This window comes from Callionymus lyra, chromosome 1 (genome assembly GCF_982586985.1).
Source record: "Callionymus lyra chromosome 1, fCalLyr1.hap1.1, whole genome shotgun sequence".
Taxonomy (NCBI): Eukaryota; Metazoa; Chordata; class Actinopteri; order Syngnathiformes; family Callionymidae; genus Callionymus; species Callionymus lyra.
In genome coordinates, this window is record NC_141818.1 from 18,529,560 (window position 1) to 18,551,116 (window position 21,557).

Genomic DNA, 21,557 nt, shown 5'->3' on the forward strand with positions numbered 1-21,557 from the left:
TAACGGCAATCATTTAATCTATTGCTCAATGATACCATTGGCACGAGAGAGAAAAGAAACAATTTTGTCATCGAACTTTGGTGAAACTCCAAAATAAATCATGAAAACAGAAATAATTCCTCTCAAACTGCGCTTCTATTTTGCAATTAGACTCATTTGCATATAAATTGTCCAGAGTAAGTCCTGCAGTTAAATACCACGCCATTTACTTCCCCTAATTTTAACACACAAATGTGGTGAGAAGAGCCATTTCACGCTGAGCAGGTGCTTTGGATGACAACATTCATTTCACTTTATTTACAACGCTTTATGAGCCACACTCTGGTTTTAAGAATGCGACTTTTGTTCTTTGCTCATGAATGGCACAAGAAGAACCATATAATTTGACAGAAATGATCTTTTGGTAATTGATACATGTTAGCCGGGTAATGTCCAGGTGTGCCGTCGTTAATCATACCATTGAACATTAATGTCTACCATTTGTCTTCAGGAGAGGTGGAGGAACGAAGTGCTCATCTCATGCCTAGTTGCAAGAGTAAGCATGTTATTACATATTTAAATATATATCCTGATTGATGGATGGTGTGGTGGGTAAACATATTTTAGATATTCATGATTTTAAAGATATTTCATGATTTTCACTTTCACAACAGGACTAACCAGCTGTCATTCCACATTTTTCTTAAAAAATACTGTGTTCTTAGTTGGCCCATAAGAAAATAATCGTACCCTTACTAAGCCTGGATATACCAAGAAGGTATTATATTTGAAATATAGATGGCCAAAATAACAGATTTTCATCTTTCCCGATTATAACTTGTAACTGTCCAGGGTGCTGAATATTAAACGGGGCGAAAACCCAGTCGAGCAAAACAAACTAATAAAACTTTGCTTTCAGTTTTTGTAGCATATTGATGTACTGTCCAAGTGATTCATTTACCATGTACCACATATAAATATGAATAAAAACACTTATTTAATCTGATTCCGAGCCAGCTGCCTTTTAACTCTGTATTTCTGTGAGAACTCCAAATTTAGGTTTATTTTTCTTCTTCTTTTTTCAATGGTACTTACTATATATCTTGACAGTAGAAGTGGCTTTGTTCAGTTTCATTAGAGGATGGATGATCTTAAAGTGCAACTAATGTGTTGATTTAAGTGTCTCTTAAATAAATCTTGTACCTCTACCTTCAGTATGTGTCTGTTTGTATGTTTGTACAAAGCTCTATTTTCATTGAAATATTTACATTGAAAATATGTTTAAGCCCCGCCCACTAAAAACACTTCGTTTTTCTCAAGATGAAATCTTGTTTACCATAACCAAGCCCCCTCAGGGGCTTAAAGGTTTTTCAGACAGCATTGTATGAAAAAAGCGGGCGTGATTACAGCTGGCTGGAGGAGCAGTGAAGACCAATATTACTAATAATGGAATCCACTCTCGTAACCTCTCATTCGCCGAGGTTTCAGATGTGGGAGAACTTGATAAAGTAATAACTTCAAAACTTGGTCATGATGAGGGACTAACTGCATCTTGGAGAGGAAGATTTAAATATTTGAAACATGTGAGAGTTGGGTTTTCACAATAGTTGCCCTGTAATAACTCCTGATGGAGGGTAGAAGTAAATATTCAAATAAGAATACTGCTGTCTTGTTTGAATCTTGTTTGGTTGGAACAGTTTTACGCTACTATCTGAGTTTGGTTATGTTATGTTGAGAGTGCTGGCGAAAAACAAGCCTCCACCCTTTTTAACTACGGTAACTTTTCCTTCTTAATAAACATGCACTTAAACCCTGATCTCTATAAATCAAATAGTCTGTTTGTCAATGTTTCATTGTATCCGGACACTAATGGAGGCAGGGGACCCTCCATTAAAGTTAAAGCATATTTATTCAATGGTAAATATGATTAATCTCCATGATTACTGCATCTTCTGGCATTCGTTAGGCTCCTAATCTGTCTGAACTCTCTCTCTCTTCTATCCAAATGTATTTCTTATATCTGAGCACACAGGGTATTTCAGCTAGTTGTTTTTTGTTGTTTGGTTTTCATATACCATCAAATACTGTCTTGATATATTGTATATTCCCATAATATCGAAATAACAAGAGGGGTTTTCTTATTCTGGAACTTTAGTTGAACCTGTTTTCTATGTCTTTAATGTCTTAAATGTCTTTAAACATTTACAAGCAGCTGTTTTAACACTGAACCATTTTGCCGTACATCCAGCTGGGGTTAGCCCTGAGGCAATCCTGCCCGACCAAGATCTCCACAGAGGCTGCTGGGAACCACAGAACATGTACGGCTTCCATCACCTCCTTGAGCTTTTAAGGAATTTCCTTTATTGCATTTGATAGAACTTTTTTTGGAGGCTGTTTTTTATAATGTTTTAGAACGTGTTTGAATACATTGAATGCATTGCATCCTAAAAAAAAGTAATAGTTAATTTTGATGTTCCTTAGTAGAATATAAATGCTTAAAACATCTGAAAAAAATTAAATATCTTCATTTTAATCATCTGGAAACGTCTTAAACGTGTGTTGAAATATATATTGTATGAGTGATTAAGACGTGTGCTACAAACATCAAGAAGGTCGTCATGTTTAACTCTTTGATCATGATTTAGCATAAAACAGTGTGATGTGCAAATGATAGTGTTTTATAATGAACCGAGAAGGAAACAAGATGACCTATTCATTAGCACCGGACGGACAAGTGCTGGTAATTTAATTTGGACGTTCTACAAAGAACTAATTACATCTTCATAACGAAACCCAGAGAGAAAGAGGCGCATCGTAATCCCTGAGATTCGGTTCTTGTCTGCACCTTCCATCAGCTCTCGGGTCGTGGACTCTATTAAACGGCCAATGCTATGTTTGATTGTCAAGTTCAATGTATTTTGATATTCTTTCACCTTTAATTAGAATGTTAATCCCACCCGCGGTTTCTGGTTTAGCGTATGTTATCGCAGGATAAAGCCTACAGATTATCTGGAGGCAATTAAATGAAAGATTGGTCGGTTTTGACAGACTGCAGCAGATTTAGGAATTTAAAAAAGCACTTTGACAGCTGAGGATTCTTGTTCCTTGGGTTCACTGAGAGGAAATTGAGGTAATTTGGGAACACACACTTCCTAGTTTGGATTAGTTTTAAGGGAATGAAGGAGCCGGGAGACGAAGAATTAAACAATGTTTGACCCAGTTTGATTTTAAACCGATTAGGTTCCTTCCTTTTTTTTCTTGGAGGCACATCAAAATACAACACTGCTATCAGGCACATTTATTTTCAATGACTATTGGTTACAGGAACAAATAAAAATGTCTAAGGGAACTGGATGAACCTGCCTTATAAGAGAGAGCTCTTGACTGAAAACCGTTTTTTTATTATAAATGATTGAAAATATTAATCAATTAATAGAGAGGTTTTAATTAATTTATTCAAACAATATTAACAAGAATTTAAGAAAGTCTATAATAAGGTAAGATACAATTAAAAAGAATGAATAAAAACAGAATATTTAATAAACCTTTATCGTTCAAATAGATGGAGGAGTCTGGGAACAAAACATGTTGAATCCTTAGAGAGACGTTTTAACTCTGGGCAATCCTTTTAGTAAAGATGTTTTTTTTTTTGGAAACTGCACAACAACAAATCCATTTCATCAGAAGAGCGAAAGTAAGATAAACATGAACATTGTGTATTTTTAGTCAAACTGTAGTAGGCGGCGGACTGACATTGATTTATTGTTCCATCCAGTGACTTCAGACACTACAGATCAGCAGCATTCCGAAGCATAAACAAGCCGTTATCTCTTTGCTCTGGATCTGCATTCACTTTATTCATCATTGTCAATTACTGGGTTTCCATGCGGAGGGCATCTCGGAGGAGAGCGCTGCCCCCCCACCTCTCGCTCTGAAACGTTGCAGGAGCCGCTCCACTTTATTACAGCCTCCCCGTGTATCCAGCTTTGGTGCAGTGTTTGTTAACAGGACCTCAGTCAGCCGCTGGCAAGGCCGTACGTCTGCTAGCTAATGAAAATGTAACCAACATAATAGGGGCAAAATTGAAATTGGTGAGCTCAGCATTAGAGACATTGACACCTTGTATCTCCCGCTGCGGTGCCTGAAGGAAGATCTTAATGTATTAAAGCAGGATCACTCGGCAACATGTGTTGTTTTCATTAGTAAGATCTGAAGCCAGGATCAACACAAGTCTGACTTTGAGTGAAAATATGTTTTTGTGGCGATAATTATTAAACAACAGAGAAAAAAATGACAGAAAACATTGGTTGAGTCATGAAAATAACAGAAGATTTCTCAATGTATAAAGTAAAATTCCCTTTTTATTTGTTACATTTTTTCCAGGTTTAATGTATTTATTGTATAAAGAATGTATATTTCTTGTAAAAATAATTTTCTATTTTTCTAAGTAAGCTTACTTAATTCCAATTCAATTACCCATTTTACACTAAACACATTTAAATTAATTACATATTTTTTTAATATGTACTTTTTTTTATAAATTCCTTGATGATAGTTTTTAAGAACAACATATATTTCCTTCACAATCTTTCCCTGTGAATCATTTTATTGTCTCAAATTTGTACTGCATATGTATTTCTGGAAGCCAGGGACGTCCTTCACCTTGACTGAGAGACAATCGAAGGGATACCACAAATACATTTGTTTTCAGGCCTTCGGGTCACCTTGACCAAGAGAGGACACAAGGGATAACACAAATACATTTGTTTTCGGGCCTTTCAGGGGACCTTGACCCAGAAACAACACAAGGGATACCACAAATGCATTTGTTTTCCGGGTCTTCGGGTCACCATGACTCTGAGATAACACAAGGGTTGAAAGGTGTTTTTGCATTATGTATTTTTATTTTTTAGCACAATTAATTGATAGACAATAAAATTACATTTTACCTTAAAAACTGTAAAAATATTCACCTGTATTTTAAGTTATTAAAAACATATATTTTAGCCATAATATATTGTCAATGCATTCATATCCTTTACCACCTACTATGATCTGGTTTGGATTCTTAAATATCCTTTCAGATCATTTTTATACTTTGATTTATTATATTTTCCCATTGGAAACAGTTTTAATATGATTGGTATCTTGATAATCATCTCCCACCAGTATGGAGAGTCAGAACTAAGTGATGACAGTAAGATTGTAAAAGCTTAAGACCTCAAGCCAGATTGACTAAGACCTGCTCTCTGCCAGTTGCTGTCGAAGTATCCTTGAGCAAGAACATTATCATCATGCTTTTTGTGAGTTTACGTGTTATGCCCACATTGGCATCTATAACAGTGTGAACATAGTGCGTATGGCTTAAACAACGATGAGGATAATCTCTAAATGTTAATGGCTTGCAGGAAGCAAGAGCGAAAAGGATATAGAGAGAAAATTCAAAGGGGAATCATTACCAGAACAAGAGGTGGCAGTAAAACAAATCCAAAATATGAATCAATCGGTCATTAAACAACAAGATGAAGACGATACAAGATGAGATTTTGTTTAAACATTAAACGTGTGCATCATGATGGAAAACACACATAGAAAGGATGTTAGTCAAGTTTTAAGTTAAAGAATGATTTGGCTGTTGAAATGCTGCACAAAAGCCTGGCTTCAATTCATTAATGGTGACATGCTGGAGACGGCAGCGTAAAGAACTGAACTCAAACAAAGAGAAAATCTTCAGAGGATATTAAACAGAAAGCCTGAACTAGACAATTACTGGTATGCATTATTAATTATAAACCAATATTTATTATAGTGAAGTCAGCTGCACAACAATAGCACTAACTCCAAATAAGCTAACATTGGTTGAGTCATGAAAAGAGTTATAAACAAGAAGCCTTTTTTTCTCCGTCAACCTTTTTTTAAATGTTTTAATCCGGGCTATCTTTAAACGTAATTCATCAAGGCAGGATTCAGAATAGATTCCTTGTTTTTTCAGACCATGCATTATTTTCAACTCAAAGGAGATAGCATGACTTTAATTAAAAGAAATTAGCCAATTATACATCCTAATTATAACATTTGTCACTGGGACAAACCCATCCAGGCAAACACAGAGGGAGTTCAAATGCTTTATCACATACTCTTTTGTGTAACCATAGCAAAATAAAGGCATATAGTCTAGATGTATGAACGTGGAACCTGCTAGATAAAGAGGCTGAATCAGATAGAAGGCGGTTTCATGTACACAAACGATCCAAATGGCATCTTGGTTTTATTGAAACTGCATTGTAATGTTCAAAATGGCCACTAAACGTTAACACTGCCAGTTAAACTGAGACACACCCACGCCCTGACCAGAGCCTGAGAACATTTCCGATGCTATGAATAAATGAAGAAAAGATTGCAGTGCTGTGGTCTAAGAGAGTAGATGGGAAGATCTTTTCCTTCCAGACAGTTTCCTCGCTTTAAATCTCAATAGGAGCATCAGAACAGGGAAGCTGGAAATAACTGTCACACTCACTCTGCTGGTTCTGTTTTAGATGTCATAGGATCAGGTGAATTTGAGAAACGTTAAGATTATTGGTGTGAGATTATCTGAAATAGAACACCATGAACCTACTGAAATGTAAGGTAACAACAAAGAGCCGCTCAATCTTGAATAAAACAGTGATAAATAAAAAAAAATGTTTGGTTATCTATAAGCATTTAAAGGGCTAAATGAACTCAAGTAAAAACCCAACTCACCTGACTTGCATTTTTCAAATGTTTAAGTCTTCCTCTCTAAGATGTTCCTCATCATGATGATGTTTTTAAGTTATATGCCGTCTTTAATCTCAGCAAACTAGAGGTTACGAGAGCAAAGCCCATTATGACGTAATAATGGTCTTCACTCCTCCTCCAGCCAGCTGTAATCACGTCCCGCTTTGTTTATACAACAAGTTCCTTAGAGGTGGATTGATGACATGCTGTGACAAACCTTGATGTTTGAACAATTGCAGCAGAGTGGTCGTGGTTATGGTAAACAACATTCAACTTAATGTTTTCAGTGGGCGAGTCTAAGCACATTTTGTAATGTAAATATTTCAATGAAAAGAGAGTTTTGTACAAACAGACACATACTGATGATACAATAGAGTCCAACATCAATAAATGTTTTAATTAATTAAGACACTTAAAGCAACACATTAGTTGCCCGTTAAACGTAAAAGGTTTTTGAATGTGTTTGAATTTTGAGCAGGAAAATCATTTTAGTTATTATAAATAAAGAAATGAATAGTCTTTACAACTGTACTTTCTATTTAAGACACCTTGTTCATTCTTCGACTGTCTTTTATTCCATTTATCATTTGAATATATTATCATTAAATGTTCTTGAATTTTCAAAATTAGGGGCGTGGTTATTTGACCTTCAAATTGGGCGTCTATTAGCCGCCTCATGGTCTTGCTAAATTAGCAAGTTTTCATCGCCCCTTCAGGTTTCAGCCTGCCTGAACTTATGGCAAAACTGCAAGAATTCCTTTTTTTCAAGATGGCCACGACCAAAAATTGACTTAAAGATGAAGCTTTCACGCAGGCAATCACCTCCTGTGTGCGCTGATAATAAAATGATAAAGCCTAATTCTAATGCAAAACATCAACTTGCTGTTGACGTCTGGGCAGATTGAATCTTGAGCTTTTAATTATCTTTACATCAATCAAAAAAGTCCTTCCATGTTCTCACTTGTGTCTCCACTCAGAAGTATTTCACCATCCTGACTCTAGGCACGATGTGTCTCGGCAGCGCTCGGGACAGATAATAGAGCAATTTCCTTTTGGGATCAGCGCTTCCTTTTTTTTTATTTAAATTATTTTTTCTTCAATTTATGCAAGCAGAGACAGAAAAGAAGGAAATCCCTTTCATATAATTTCCTTCATTGCATTTGATTTGCATCTCAACTATCTAACAGAGATTCTAATGAATTATCAATGTCATGAAACAGTAATCTAAACTGCTCACTCTGTAATATAGAACACACATTATGCAAACGACTCCATCATATACATCGTCTGCTAATTAATTATATTGGTTTTAAAAACAGCCTAAAGCATTTTTAAAGCATCTTTCTGTGCAGCTGTACCTGGGAGGCACAAATGACTCTATTCTTTGAAGACATTTACCAGAAGTTACTGGTGTTTTTGATTAAAAAAAAAAAAAGGGACCCAGTAAAGATGAGGCAGGGATTCGATGTTTCATCCAGAACAACAAGGCAGAGATATCAAAGTCAAAGAAGCGAAAGGAACTTTGATTCACAGCAGATGGAGGAATGAAGGCTTTAGTCTTGATTTCTTTTCCAACCTCTCAATCAAGGGTAATGCTAGAGAATAAAAGTAACGTCATACTACTATATAAGTCTTTTTTTCAATAGGAACTAATATTGCTGGTAATTACTATGAATTTTAATGGGCAAATACTACAGCACAACACTTTTTTTCACTGATTTTTTATGGATCGCCAATCACCATCAGACCAGAAAGTCGAACAATCAGAGGCTTGGAAAATTATAAGATTGAAAACAATTATTTTTTTGTTTGAAATGAATGTTTCATGTGTGATAGAAAATGGTCCAAAAGCATTCACCAGAATAAAACTGCAGCACAGGATTTCAGCTTGGCACATTTCAAAGGCAGGAAAAAGATTGTATAAATACAGTTCCCTCTTTGAGGAACCCAAAGCTTTTTTTAAAAAGAAGTCTGACAGAATAACTCCTCGGTTCTACCAAAACCGTCTCCTTCACCGAGTTTGCTGTCTGACGCACCAAGAAAGCATTTCAAAGGGAAAAGTCTGGTCACATTTACTTGATTTGAAGGAATCACCTGCGCAACCTTTGCTAAGCGTAATGCGTGATGCGTGTTGCGACTCCTTATTGGACTGAAAAACAGTATTGTGTGAAAACTACCTGGTATGAGTGCATTTAATTATGATTAATCACAGCCCATATGAGTGATTGATGTGATTTAAATGTTTTCTTTGATTAACAGCACTAGTTGTAGTGGATGTCTAAATGTCTACAGAAGTAAATTACATGACAGGATACAATTATAACAGGAAATTAAAACAGTATTTAATACCAATTTTCCTTTTAACTATCATAAGTTGATTAACAAATCCATCACTCTCTTTGAGGCACAAAGAGAGTGATGGATTTGCATTAACCCATTATTCACCCAATAGTATAGGAGAATTGAAAGCAACACATCATCAGTAGTGTAATTATTGTGCGTCCTGTTCTTGGTGACTTTTGGTACATTTTAAAAACTGAAAAGCTAACATCGCATTAAATGACTTGATAGCTCAGATCTGGTCTTCAGGCTGTGATTTTGGCACATTTCTTTAAGCAATTTTAATCTTTGATGGTCTTCTTTAGTTTTTAAAACATAGCTAACTTTAGATCTGAGTGCTACACCGAGAATTCAATCCAAACTTTCTCCAAGTCTGATTTTACCAGCCTTTTATTTCATAAGCTTTCAAAGTTTCAAGCATATGAAAAAATTCAACATAAGAATATGTTTGATTTGTTTTTATTGTTTTATATATATTTTTTTTTTAGGAAGAAGAAGACTCTGGATCTTCTCTCAGATGAAACATTCCATGTTGCTTTGTTTTAAATCTTCCAAGTGAATTTTAACTTAAAGGAGCTTTAAGACATAAAGGAACCAGACGGGTTGTTGGTTTGATCCTAGTGACAGAGCGGGTGTTTGAAAACCAGAGATGAATAATGTTGATAAAAAGAAAAGGTTTGGGAGAAAGTAATTTACTCTGTTTAGATAACAAGGTCTCTTCTTAGAAATTACTTGTTTGAAGTTTTTTGTGGGTCATGTGTGAAAAACTCACCTCTGGTAGTCTATGTTCATTAATGCTTAGTAAGATGCTGTTGAATTGTGTCTTCTTTACACTCAATTGAGTGTTTTGCCTCACTAAAGTTCAATGTCATTCATCCTTGAACCTTGGTTGTTGGGTGGGTCTATGATGTTCTGCCTTTAAATTTTCCAGCCCTGATCCCTTCCTCACGTTCAATAACTTAAGTGGTATTATTACTTGTGTTTATTCCATTGAAATTCACTTAGGTCTGAATCTCAAGACTTGTTTTAACATTTCCTCATCTACCAGTCCCACTAAAAAAGTGTAGAATTATCATTTCTCCTTTCCAACTTTGCATCCTAAGGGATTTGGAGAGTAGTGTTCCGACCTGAACGGAATCATTATTGAATTCCATCTCCATGTCCTTCTAATCCTCTTATCAATTGTGATTTATAATCGAAAAAAAATCTTGGTCTTGGTCTTTATCTGGAAAAGTGTTGCTTGTGTCTTGGTCTCAACACTTCTGGTTTTGGTAGTGTTTTGGTTTGACCTTCCCCAGTCTTGGTGGTGTCTTTGTCTTGATATACACCGGCCTTGTTAGGTTCTTGATCTTGACACTTGCCATTCTTGGTCTGAAGACTTTTTTTGTGTTGGTCGTGTCTTGTACTCGACACTCAACACCACCCCTTGCAGAGAACCAGATTAAGCCTGATATTGTAAAACACCCTGGAATGACGGTCTGCAGTCCTGACCATGCGAGAAAACATATCCCACTATCATGTGGTAGCATAGTTAAAACCTAGTTAAGATATTTAAACTTATAAGTGAAGGTATAAGAGAAAGAAAACATGCAGGGGTGTCATAGCTCAGACGGTAGAGTGGTTGGCTTGTGGCTGGAGAAGTTCAATCCCAGCTCTGGATGAGATTTTTGCCCTGAGCAAGACCCTTTACCCTGATTGCTTCTGATGGTTGAGCTGGCGTGCTGCATCCCAGCCTACTCCCATCAGTGTGTTTTTGTGTTTGTGAATGGGTGAATGCATAACATAGTCTAAAGTTCTTTGGGTGCTGAATAAGCATATAAAAGCACTATATAAGAGCCAGAGCCCCTATACTCATTAGCCCAGGTTCTATAGAATCAAGAGGTTGATTTATAGGTTGTGTTATGAAAGGTTTTGGGCACAAACGTAGGCACTTGGGAGAGGGTGAATGAGGATTAAACTTCTCTTCCATTCAATTCGATAGCTAAAAATAGAAAAGCTTAAAACAAAAATACAAACTAGCTGAGGAATAGCTTGTACGGCTAGTTGGATACAAAAGTAGTTCTTAGCTCAACACAATCAAAAACAAGCGACATGGGAGTGAACTGTATTGTCAAAAAAAACTACAACCAGGAAGAAAATGTTGAGATGAAAGTCTTTCTAGCACATTGATGAAGTGGCCCATCAAGTGCATGTGCGTTCAAATTCTTATCAACTTCGTCCACAAAGAGGCATTTTCCCATATCTGTCTCCGACACACTGCCGACCTGAGCCCGCCTTGCGCCAGTCTGCCAAATCATAACACTACAGGCGCCGCCTCAGAGAGCATTCTGTTTTTTTGAAGGGAAATTTCTCCATTTAAAAAAAGTTCTGAATGTCAGAACACTGCAGGTGATGATTAAATTAGGTGCACAGAAGGACAAATGTCGGGAAAATTTAGTTTGACTTGTTAAACTTTCCAGTTTATCTTTATTTTTCAGCCAAAAGTTATCACTTCCAGCTGAGAAAACGACTTTTATCAGCAACGTTCATCGGAACGGCTTCCGATAAACACAGCGCTGCTTAAGCAGTGTTTTCGTAGAAGCACAAAATAAACACTTTTATATTTTGCACAAATTAGCATGACGCGTGCGGTTTAAAAATGTTCTACAAGCACGATTAGGATCATCTTCAGTCATTACACTAATGGAAATGCATTTTAAATTAATCATCATTTGCTTCGCATGTTAATTAGCCCAATCATTTTGTTTCATCTGTGGGCTGTAATTACTTTCCACATCTGCAGCTTGAATGAGCCATTTCAATCAAAAATACTTCATTCTAATGTCGCCTGGCGCCGCAGTCGAGATGAGATTACATGAAATGTATGATCGCTTGATTCATGTCTCCAGAAGGAATGGATCCACCAGGTACAGAGCGTGTCATTTTAAAACTCATTATGTCTATTTGTATCATGAACTGTCAGATGAAAGAGCTATAACTGATAAGATTCTCTTTTAAAATCAACTTTTTATGAGGGCTTAACCATAAGGAAAGTTTTAACGTGTATGCCTTTTATATACATATCAAATGTATGATATGTATGATATATATATATATATATGTACAGTATATACATCTGAAACTCTGGTTATTGATAATATGATATGATAATACTCAAGGGTTGAGTCAGTACTTGGGTGACTTAGGTCAGTCTGTCAAACTGAGCCTGAGAAACCTGGGTGTTGTATTTGACAAAGGCATGTCTCTAGTTCAACACTGCAAAAAACTGAGGACAAACTGTTTTCTTTAACTGAGAAAAATCTCTAAATTTAGGAAAATGTTGTCACAACACGATCTGGAGCTTATAATCCATGCGTTTGCGTCTTCTCGTTTAGACTATTGTAACAGTTTATTTTCATGTCTAAACAAGAAGGAGCTTTCATGCCTGCAGTTAATAGAAAACTCTGGAGCGAGAATTCTGACTTGCTCTAGTAGAAGAACTCACATTTCCCTGATCCTTAAAGCTCTTTACTGGCTGCCAGTTTCTTTCAGGATCAATTGAAAAAATCTGGTTCTGACATGTTTTGGACCTAATATTAAATTCCAAATCCAAGCTTTAAAAGCCTTTTTTTCCAGCCCTGATCCATTCCTCACATTTCATAACTTAAGTGGAATCGTCATAACTTGTGTTTATTCCATTGCAATCCACTTATGTCTAAATCTCAAGACTAGCTTTAACATGTCCTCCTCTACCAGTTCCAATAAAAAAGTGTAGAATTATCATTTCTCCTGTCCTGCTTTGAATCCTAATGGATTTAGAGAGTAGTGTTCCGACCTGAACGGAATCATTATTGAATTCCGTCTCCATGTCCTTCTAATCCTCTTATCAATTGTGATTTTGTAATCAAAAAAAAATCTTGGTCTTGGTCTTTATCTGGAAAAAAAAAGTGTTGCTTGTGTGTTGGTCTCAACACATCTGGTCTTGGAAGTGTCTGGGTTTCACCTTCCCAAGTCTAGGTAGTGTCTTTGTCTTGATACTCAACGGTCTTGTTAGGTTCTTGATCTTGACACTCGCTAGTCTTGGTCTCAAGACTTTTTGGTGTGGGTCTTCTCTTGTACTCCACACTCAACACCACCCTTGCAGAGAACCAGGTTAAGACTGATAATCTAAAACACAGCTGAATGACTGCTGTTCCTGACAGTCTGCAGTCCTGACCACCCAATAAACCACATCCTACTATCATGTGTTAGCAAAGTTAAACCTAGTTAAGATATTTTAACTTAAAACTCTTCACTGGCTGCCAGTTTCTTTCAGGATCAATTTTAAAATTCTGGTTCTTACTTTCAGATCTATTCAAGGTCAGGCTCCTCCTTACATTAGTGATGTGATCAAGCCTTACACCCCAGCTCGGGCTCTGAAGTCTGTGGATCAGAATCTACTGATGGTTCAGGACCAGAGGAGAGAAATCCTTCCAGGCTGTTGCTGGAACGATCTTCCTCTCCCTCTGTGTTGGATGGATCTACTGACTCCTTCAAGAAACATCTTAAGACATTCTTATTTGTGCAGGCTTTTTCCTTGATTTTCTGGGACTCCTGTGTTTGTCTTATGTGTCTTAGCTTTTTATAGTATATAGTTTTAACTGTGTATTGTTGAGGTATTAAATTACATAAAAACAAAATACACCGATACGTTGACATCTGATATAATGTAAATGTTTAATCTTTTGTGTTTTTAAGAATGATAATAGTAAAACATTGTTTTTTCTATAGTGCTTTTCATAGTACACAAAGACGCTTTAAATAGAACGAAAAATAAAAATTGCATACATACAGAACGACTAGGGAAAAAAGAAAGCGATAGGGTGGAAAATGATTTATCAGGTGTTGAAGCTGATATTGAAGAGATCGGTTTTGAGATTATTATTAAAAGATGATAGTGAATCAGCGTTATGAATGGAGTTCCAGAGGGTAGGGGCGGCGATGGCAAAAGCTCTGTCCGCTATGATGCGATATTTGGTCCTGATGATGGGGGTGAGGGTATTGGTCTCAGAGGAGTGTGTTCGGTGGCTGTGGATGGGGCGTTGGATGAGATCTGTCATGTAAGAAGGGGCAAGGTTATTTAAGACTTTTTAGGTGGTCAGGAGGATCTTGAAATGTATTCGCTGTTTTACATGAAGCCGAAGAACGACTGGAGTCGGTTTTGTAGATAGGTGGTTGGTAGGGTGTCGTCAGCATGGCAGGGGAGCTAAAGTTCATGGCAGTGGAAGATGTGACCAAGTTGGGATCCAGCAAAGATGTTGTGAGTAGATCGGGTCTTGTGGTTCATTTAAATATGATTGACATATTGAAATTAAGATGTAGAAAGAGGTGAACCCCACCGAATTCTACGTTGACTTGGATGAACCAAGGAAAAGTGCTTTAATTCCTGTCACGCTCAGATTCAAAAATCTGAATATTTATGTCCTTATCTGGGTTTGAGTGTATGTTGTAACAACATTTTTTTAATATGATTTGTTATTATTTATTAATAATATTTATTAATATTATTTAATATTCATTATTATTTTATTACTACTTAATTCGGTTAAACACGATTTCAATCTCGTACTTGTTGCAAGGATAATAAAGAACTTATAAATTATTAAAACTGGGAAATGTCTAAAGATAATCTTTTCTTGGAAAATAGCTAACTGCATATTTTACTGTACAGTATATCTGTGAATGAAATTACGTTTTAAATGTTAATTAACAATTTGTAGATCTTTTAGTCATTGTTTTGAACCCAATTTTCTTTTACGCAAACGTTCTTACTTCTTATATTCTCTGTTTCCTCCTATAAACAATTGCACATCTATAATATGTTTAATACACATCAGTGTGTGTGCAACATTGTCCACCTGTGCAACCCTCGGCATGTAAATTAGAGAGACGGAGATTATATTGAACAGGACTCCTAGTGGAACAAGCTCGACCTGGCAGTTGGAAAAAATGTAAATCAGGTTTCCTTCATTGTATATGAGATAAAACTGTCATGTACCCACTCAACCGGAGCTGCACAACACATAGTAAAGTGGATGGGAGCTTGTTTACTCCTGCCAGAGTGCAACGTAGAGTGACATCCATTTGATTAAGTTTTATTCAAATTCAAATTGATATAAATTCCTAAACTGCCTTGTGTTTAACCTCAAATGTGTCATTTAATTTGCTGACCCATGGTTTCATGTTGTATCCTTGTTTAAAAACGTGTTTATGAAGTTGATATCATGCATGGTTCACTAGGAAGAAACCTTGGTGTCTCCAAATCTGCCCTCCATGAATTCAGTAATGCTATTCATAAAGGAGGAAGTCTCCTTCACACTAACATCACTGTTGTGAACAGTATCTCATACATAATCATGCACTTACTAAACAAACCATTTAAGATGGCTGATGAATCATTTTAGTTGTTGTTGTTGTTTCCTCATGCTTACAAACAAGTTATTCACACATTTTAATTTGTACAAATTGCCTCCTAATAGAGAAAAAAGAATCGAATACAATGCAATCAGACTATATTTTTTTATTTTGTGCCTTAAACAAGACAGTGTAGTCCTGCATTTTTTTCATTTCTTTTTTGAACTCACTTTAATTTGATCCACAGCATTCAAACTTAAATATAACTTTTATATTTAGAGGAGTATTTGTAGCTCCTCAAAATACATTTGGAGAAAATTTGAAGTACTTTCATTTCATATTGTTTTAAAAAAAAAATGAAAAAGATCTACAGTACATAAAAGTTTATACAAGTTTGTATAACTTTTATATAAACTTATTCTTTCTTCATATTTCTTATTCTTATATATATATATGTATATGTATGTATGTATGTATGTATGTCTTATTCTTGTAATATCATGGAATTATTATAATGGGAGTAATAATATGTACTATAAATAAATAAAACTTTTTTATTTGATCCTTGAGGCTTAAAATATAAATTTTCATTTTCAAAAATGTCTTTTTATATTTAAAGTACTACAGAATACATTTAGAGAGAATTTAAAATACAATAAATTCTATGTTTTTCTAATATCATGTTATTATTAAGGGAGTTGAATTTGATCCACAATGTTTACTTAAATGTAACACGTTTTAATTTCAAAAAATGTCTTCTACCTTAAAAAACATTTAGAGAACGTTGAAAAGTTCGTTAATGTCATACTTGGAAAAATATTACATTTTTAAATAATGGCTATATAATGGATATCATGGAGTTATTATACTTTTTTAAACATTTGATCTTTTTACTTTGTTGTTATAACTTCAGTATTTATATGTTTTCATATATGACTTAAGGGCCCCTCAAAACACAGTTTATAATGTGGCCCCTTTAGAAATTAAACTGCCCAATCCTGCCTTAGACTATGTATTAAATGTAAACAAAGTAAAACATTTTAAGTGAAAAAAGGCAGAAAATATAAAGTGTGTTTATTATTTTATTTCTAAAAAGTATATATTTTTGATGAATACATCATCTCAATATTTGGTAGAGCTGCTGAAACATTCATATGTTCTTCATGCCGGTATAAAAAATGCATCTTACCTGAGTGTAAACATCTCCACAGGAGAGTGGGCGGACACAGAGATGAAAGTGGAGACTGTTTCCCTTTGTCTCATCGGAGTTCCAGGAACAAGAACCATGAAGTTATTATCCAGCCGGTGCTCAGTGAGCTGCGGAGGGATAGTGTTCTGGTAGAGCCGCACGCCGCCAATCCTCTTCAGAGGAGTGGAAGTGAAGGAGCCAAACAAACCCTCCTGGCTTGACCGGATGAAGCTGTCCTTCCTGGCCTCCTCTGAGTGGCACTCTCCGGCTTCTGTGGACTGCAGCGTGTAGTAGAGCTCCACGGGAGTGCCTTCTGACACGTCCAGGTTCCGCTGGCGTCCTGGCACGACGCTGGGCGGACTGAACCAGCTGGCTAAGGGCTCCAGCTCGGCGACACACAGGCCCAGCTCGCCTTTCAGCTGACAAGTGCCCCGCACCTCCTGGGTCTCGTGGAACGCAAACATGTGCACGCACGGCAGCTTGTCGATGGCGCTGTAGTCGTCCCAGTCCCTGCCCACCACGTAGAACAGGACCTGAACTCTGGGCTTCACCAGGTGGATCTTAGTGTTCATGATGAAAGTCTGCACCTTCCAGTTAAAAGTGAAAAGAGAGGATGCTGGGAAATTCCCCGGGCTCTGGAGGAGCTCCAGCGGGACCGGCTGCTCCACGGACAGAGGGCCGTAGCTGGAGTTGACGACCGGCAGACTCCTGGCCTGGTAGATGAAAAAAGACTCGGTCCGTGACATGAGGCTGGAGTTCCTCATAAAGTCTTGATTCGTTTCCTTGAGAAAAAACGCCAAGTCAGCGTTGAGCACCTGGTAGTTGACAGGCAGGTACGTCGGGAGGGGGGCGTATCGCTGGAGCCCCTCGAGACCTCGACTGTCGGCTCCTGCAACACAAGAACACTCGGTCAAAACAGAAACTTCATGTGTCAGAATTTAAACTTAATTTTTTAGAATTTAGCAGTTTAACACTGAGCGACAAGTCCAAGAAACATACAAGGAATCTAAATGGAAAAGGAGGTGGAATCTAATCGAATATTAGACCTAAACTATAATAATCCAAATGCTTGAATACATATATAAAGCATTTGCATACCTATCTTTGGATTGGCAAGAAAAAACAAACAATAAGTACAAATATAAATCCCTTTAAACAAATGTAAAAAATATTTTTTTCTAAAGAAGATTATGAAAGAGCAAATGTGATAATAAAGAGGAAAGAAGGGATAAAATCTTAAAAAATAATAGTGTTGATGGTTTCATCTCAAATACATCAGTATGTGGAATATATTATCATAGATATTTGTTTAAATAATAATAGTATATAGTATATGTGTATATATGATGTATTTAATTGCATATCTGATCAGTATATATCAAACTATATCATGTTTATTGTGTAATATAGATAATATGAGACAAGAAAATATATATATATGTAGAGTACAGTGTTTTGTTATGTTTTGTTTTTGTACTATTCCGACAAGAAGTCCAAGTCACCTCAGTTTGGTTGCCCCTGCTAATATATAGGTTTGGTTACATCATGGGACACAAACTTCCATCACGACGAGAGTCAGAAGGCGAGCGTCTTCTGAAAAAGCAATCTGCGGCGAGCTTACATCTCAACTCAGAGACGGTCACAGTAGCTACGATATGATTTCTTTTCTTCTCACCCCCCCATAAATCACTGACAGTCTCGTTCTTGTATCAGATTGAGATTTATCATTTCTCCGGCCACTTGCAAAATTTATCCCATATCTGCTGCCGGTTCTTGGGTTCTTGGGTGATCAGAAAAACACAAAAAACGAAACAAACAAAAGTAAAGTAGACTCCTACTACTTGTAGAATGGTAATCCAGAACAAATGTGGAAAAAAATAAAAGCTTTAGGGGAGGATTCAATTATTCTTCTTAATTTACTGGAAGGTTTTAAAACTGGAAAAATAAGAATCAGATGAAAGCAATAGAATAAAGAGACTATCTTGGAGGTTCTGTACACTCATGGGCTCCTTATTAAACATGGGAATAAACAAAAAATAACACTGTCTTTTAATAGAGTCAAGCTGTGAGCGGTTTTCCTCACAGGTACAGTTGCCTTTTGTAGCAATAATATCGTAGTATATGTTAGCATAGCGCTCATGTTAGCCCTGGAGCACACTTTTCTTACACTTGACACTGTTTCTTTTGATTCCAATCCAAACCTAAAATGCTTCCATGCAAAGTTCCTTGCTGTGCTTAAAAGGCTCCTAGTGCTTTTTTCCATCTCCTTCTTTCAGACAGTTTCTGGCTAGCAGGATGCAGAATATCTCACATAAAGGAAAGACGAAGATGCCGACAGAGACCTGTTTTTCAGCCACCTGTCGAAAAATTCTAAATTGGGATCTTCAAATAAGTCCATAGATGCTAAAATATTGCATTAATGAGCGTCATTCAACTATTACCCTGGAGTTCATTCATTTCCATTAGGATAAATTGAGACAGTTTGTCACCTATATTCAGAAAAATGACGTTTTAAGTTGGTTGATTCATTCAAAATAAAGTAAATTGACCAATTAAAAACTTGCAGATTTGTGTTGTTGACAAGACCAAGTCCAAAACTTTCAGTGTTTTTAAATCTGATGAAGTTCATCAGATTACAAAAGGATAACCACTCAATTAACTTGGTTGAAGGTTGTTTTCCAATACACCAGGGGTTTAACTTCATGATCATTAGAGATTAATCTTTTGAGAACTGTGTCGCTTTCACTCCGCATTCATTTTTTTTTTTAGTCCCACAGGTACTTTCAAACCGAGTTGATAGCCAGAACTAGCTGTGAGCATTAATCACTGTAGCTTCAAAATCTGTTGTTTTTGGCAGCCATACGTGCGAGTATTCACGCTCACGATAACCTAAAAGAGAAAAGATAAAAACAACTTCTGAAATACAACATGTGATGGTTCTTATGTGTGCGTGAGTTTTTAATTTTCACTGTCGCAATGCAGGACTAGCTCGTGGTCATGCTGAGGCCAGATCTAATTTCTAATAGAACACTAGGAGAATTTATTTAAATGATTAAAAACCAATACACACTGCTTCACAACATATTTTGTGAATCAGTGAGTCTGAGATAAACGTGTTTTCATATCAACTACTGAGGTTTTTTTTCGAAATGACCAGAAAGTTTAATAAGAGAAACCCAACAAGAGATCTTGTTTTGTAAAGAAATGGAGTTGCCGTATTTGGAAATGACACAACAGAGATTATACCGTATTGCAATTACACTTTTCTGACAGAAGGGAGAGGCACAAAGATTATTCAAACTTCTGTATCATGGAAAAAATTGAATAACTTTCCATCCCAGCAACAACTACAAATGAGAAACAGATTATATTTCTGTTATTGTTGCAGCATAAACAACATTGCTACGCCACAGTAATGACCTTACAATTAAGGTCAAAATAATAGGTTAAAATAAAACTATTTATCGAAATCGCACAAGACAAAGAAGTTCATGGTCCCATGAAAGGATTGAACTAGATGTGAACAATTTTGTTTCCAGTTAACTTCAGATTTAACAATAATAATGACAAATTATGTTTCTTATTTTGACTTTACAAACCAACAGACTAGATTTATTGAATTACAAACAGAGTAATTCATAATTACTTTAATTTACAAAAACATTTCAAAACATCAGTATGTCATAAAGATATATTATTTGTTCTAGTAAAGTGTACCCCCTTACATGAAAAAAGAAAAAAAGGACCTATACAATGCTCCGAGCCCCAATGCACCATTTATGTGGGAATCCAACAGAGCAAAGTGAAGAAGAAAAGCCTGCGTACAAATAAAATCAATGTCTTAATAAAACGGTTCGTTAGTCAAGTGAAAAGAAGAAAATTGAATCCAATAAAAATCTTTTAACGCTTTTTCATTTTCTCTGCTGAAACGCTTCCAGAGCCAACCGTCAGCACAACACGTTGTACCAATGGACTGAAGATTAAGAAACCTGTTTTATTAAAATGATTACTCTCATCGACATACAGAAATTGCTGGCGTGTGTTTAGTGGTTTAGCGATAAGCTCACAATCCATGTTTGTTGCCACAATGCATCAATCTGGAGAATAATCCCATCTCCGGCCGAATCTAGTCAGGTAATCCTTCTGAATTAGAAAACATACAGAGCTATTTGAAAAATAGATGCTTGTAGAGGAAAAACAGAATTACTTTTTTTAAAAGTGAGTTTGTCTGTTCAGCAGAAGGACAGCTGCTGTACATGGGCCTTCTGTGAGATGATATTGCCCGAGGCCCTCCACGAAATAAAACCATTCCTTTTGAACCTTTGCCCTTCTCCAGCTGTGACCAACACTGTTGTTTCTGTCACACATTTTGGACAGTTACAGAAATAGATCTGGATATTCTCAGCTGGGGCTGGAAGGAAAATTATTTTATGATTCACCACAAAGTCCCCAAATGTTTCTTTAAGGATCACTTATGGTGTGTTTTTTTTTAAGAGTGGAGTCCCAAAGGAATAACCCTATGGGTATGTCCAAAAAAGATGATCAGACATCTTATAAAGTTTGACTTTGTGTTTCCTTTGTTGTTGCCCCATTGGCATTTATTGGAGATTCAATAGCATGATTAGCGTATTACAGGAGTATAATTTAATATCAATAATAATGTATGTTAAGTAATTTCAATGGTGTGTTACAAACGGATAGTAGCCATTTGCTTAAAGGTTGGTGACCCCTGGTCTAGACCTTACTCTACTCTAGCTCTACTATACTCTAGCTCAAAACCTTAAAGTTGCTTGTGAGAGACATCGACACATTGAAGATTCAAAACAAATTTCTTGACAAAATAATTTGTATCTAGTCAAACCAGTTCCAATTGTGTTAACCACATGTCAAAGAAGGCAGTGATCCATGTCTACTATAACAT

General features: G+C 36.3%; 1 protein-coding gene across 2 annotated transcripts in view; it reads right to left on the reverse strand.

Moving 5' to 3' along the window:
- The window catches only part of LOC148088281 (transmembrane protein 132C), a 185,200-nt gene that overhangs the window by 121,984 nt on the left and 41,659 nt on the right, over positions 1–21,557 (reverse strand). For both annotated transcript variants that reach the window (XM_087795911.1, XM_087795903.1), the window contains one exon: positions 16,637–17,525. In XM_087795911.1, coding sequence (XP_087652037.1) covers positions 16,637–17,525 — 889 coding nt within the window. The remainder of the gene's footprint in view (positions 1–16,636; positions 17,526–21,557) is intronic.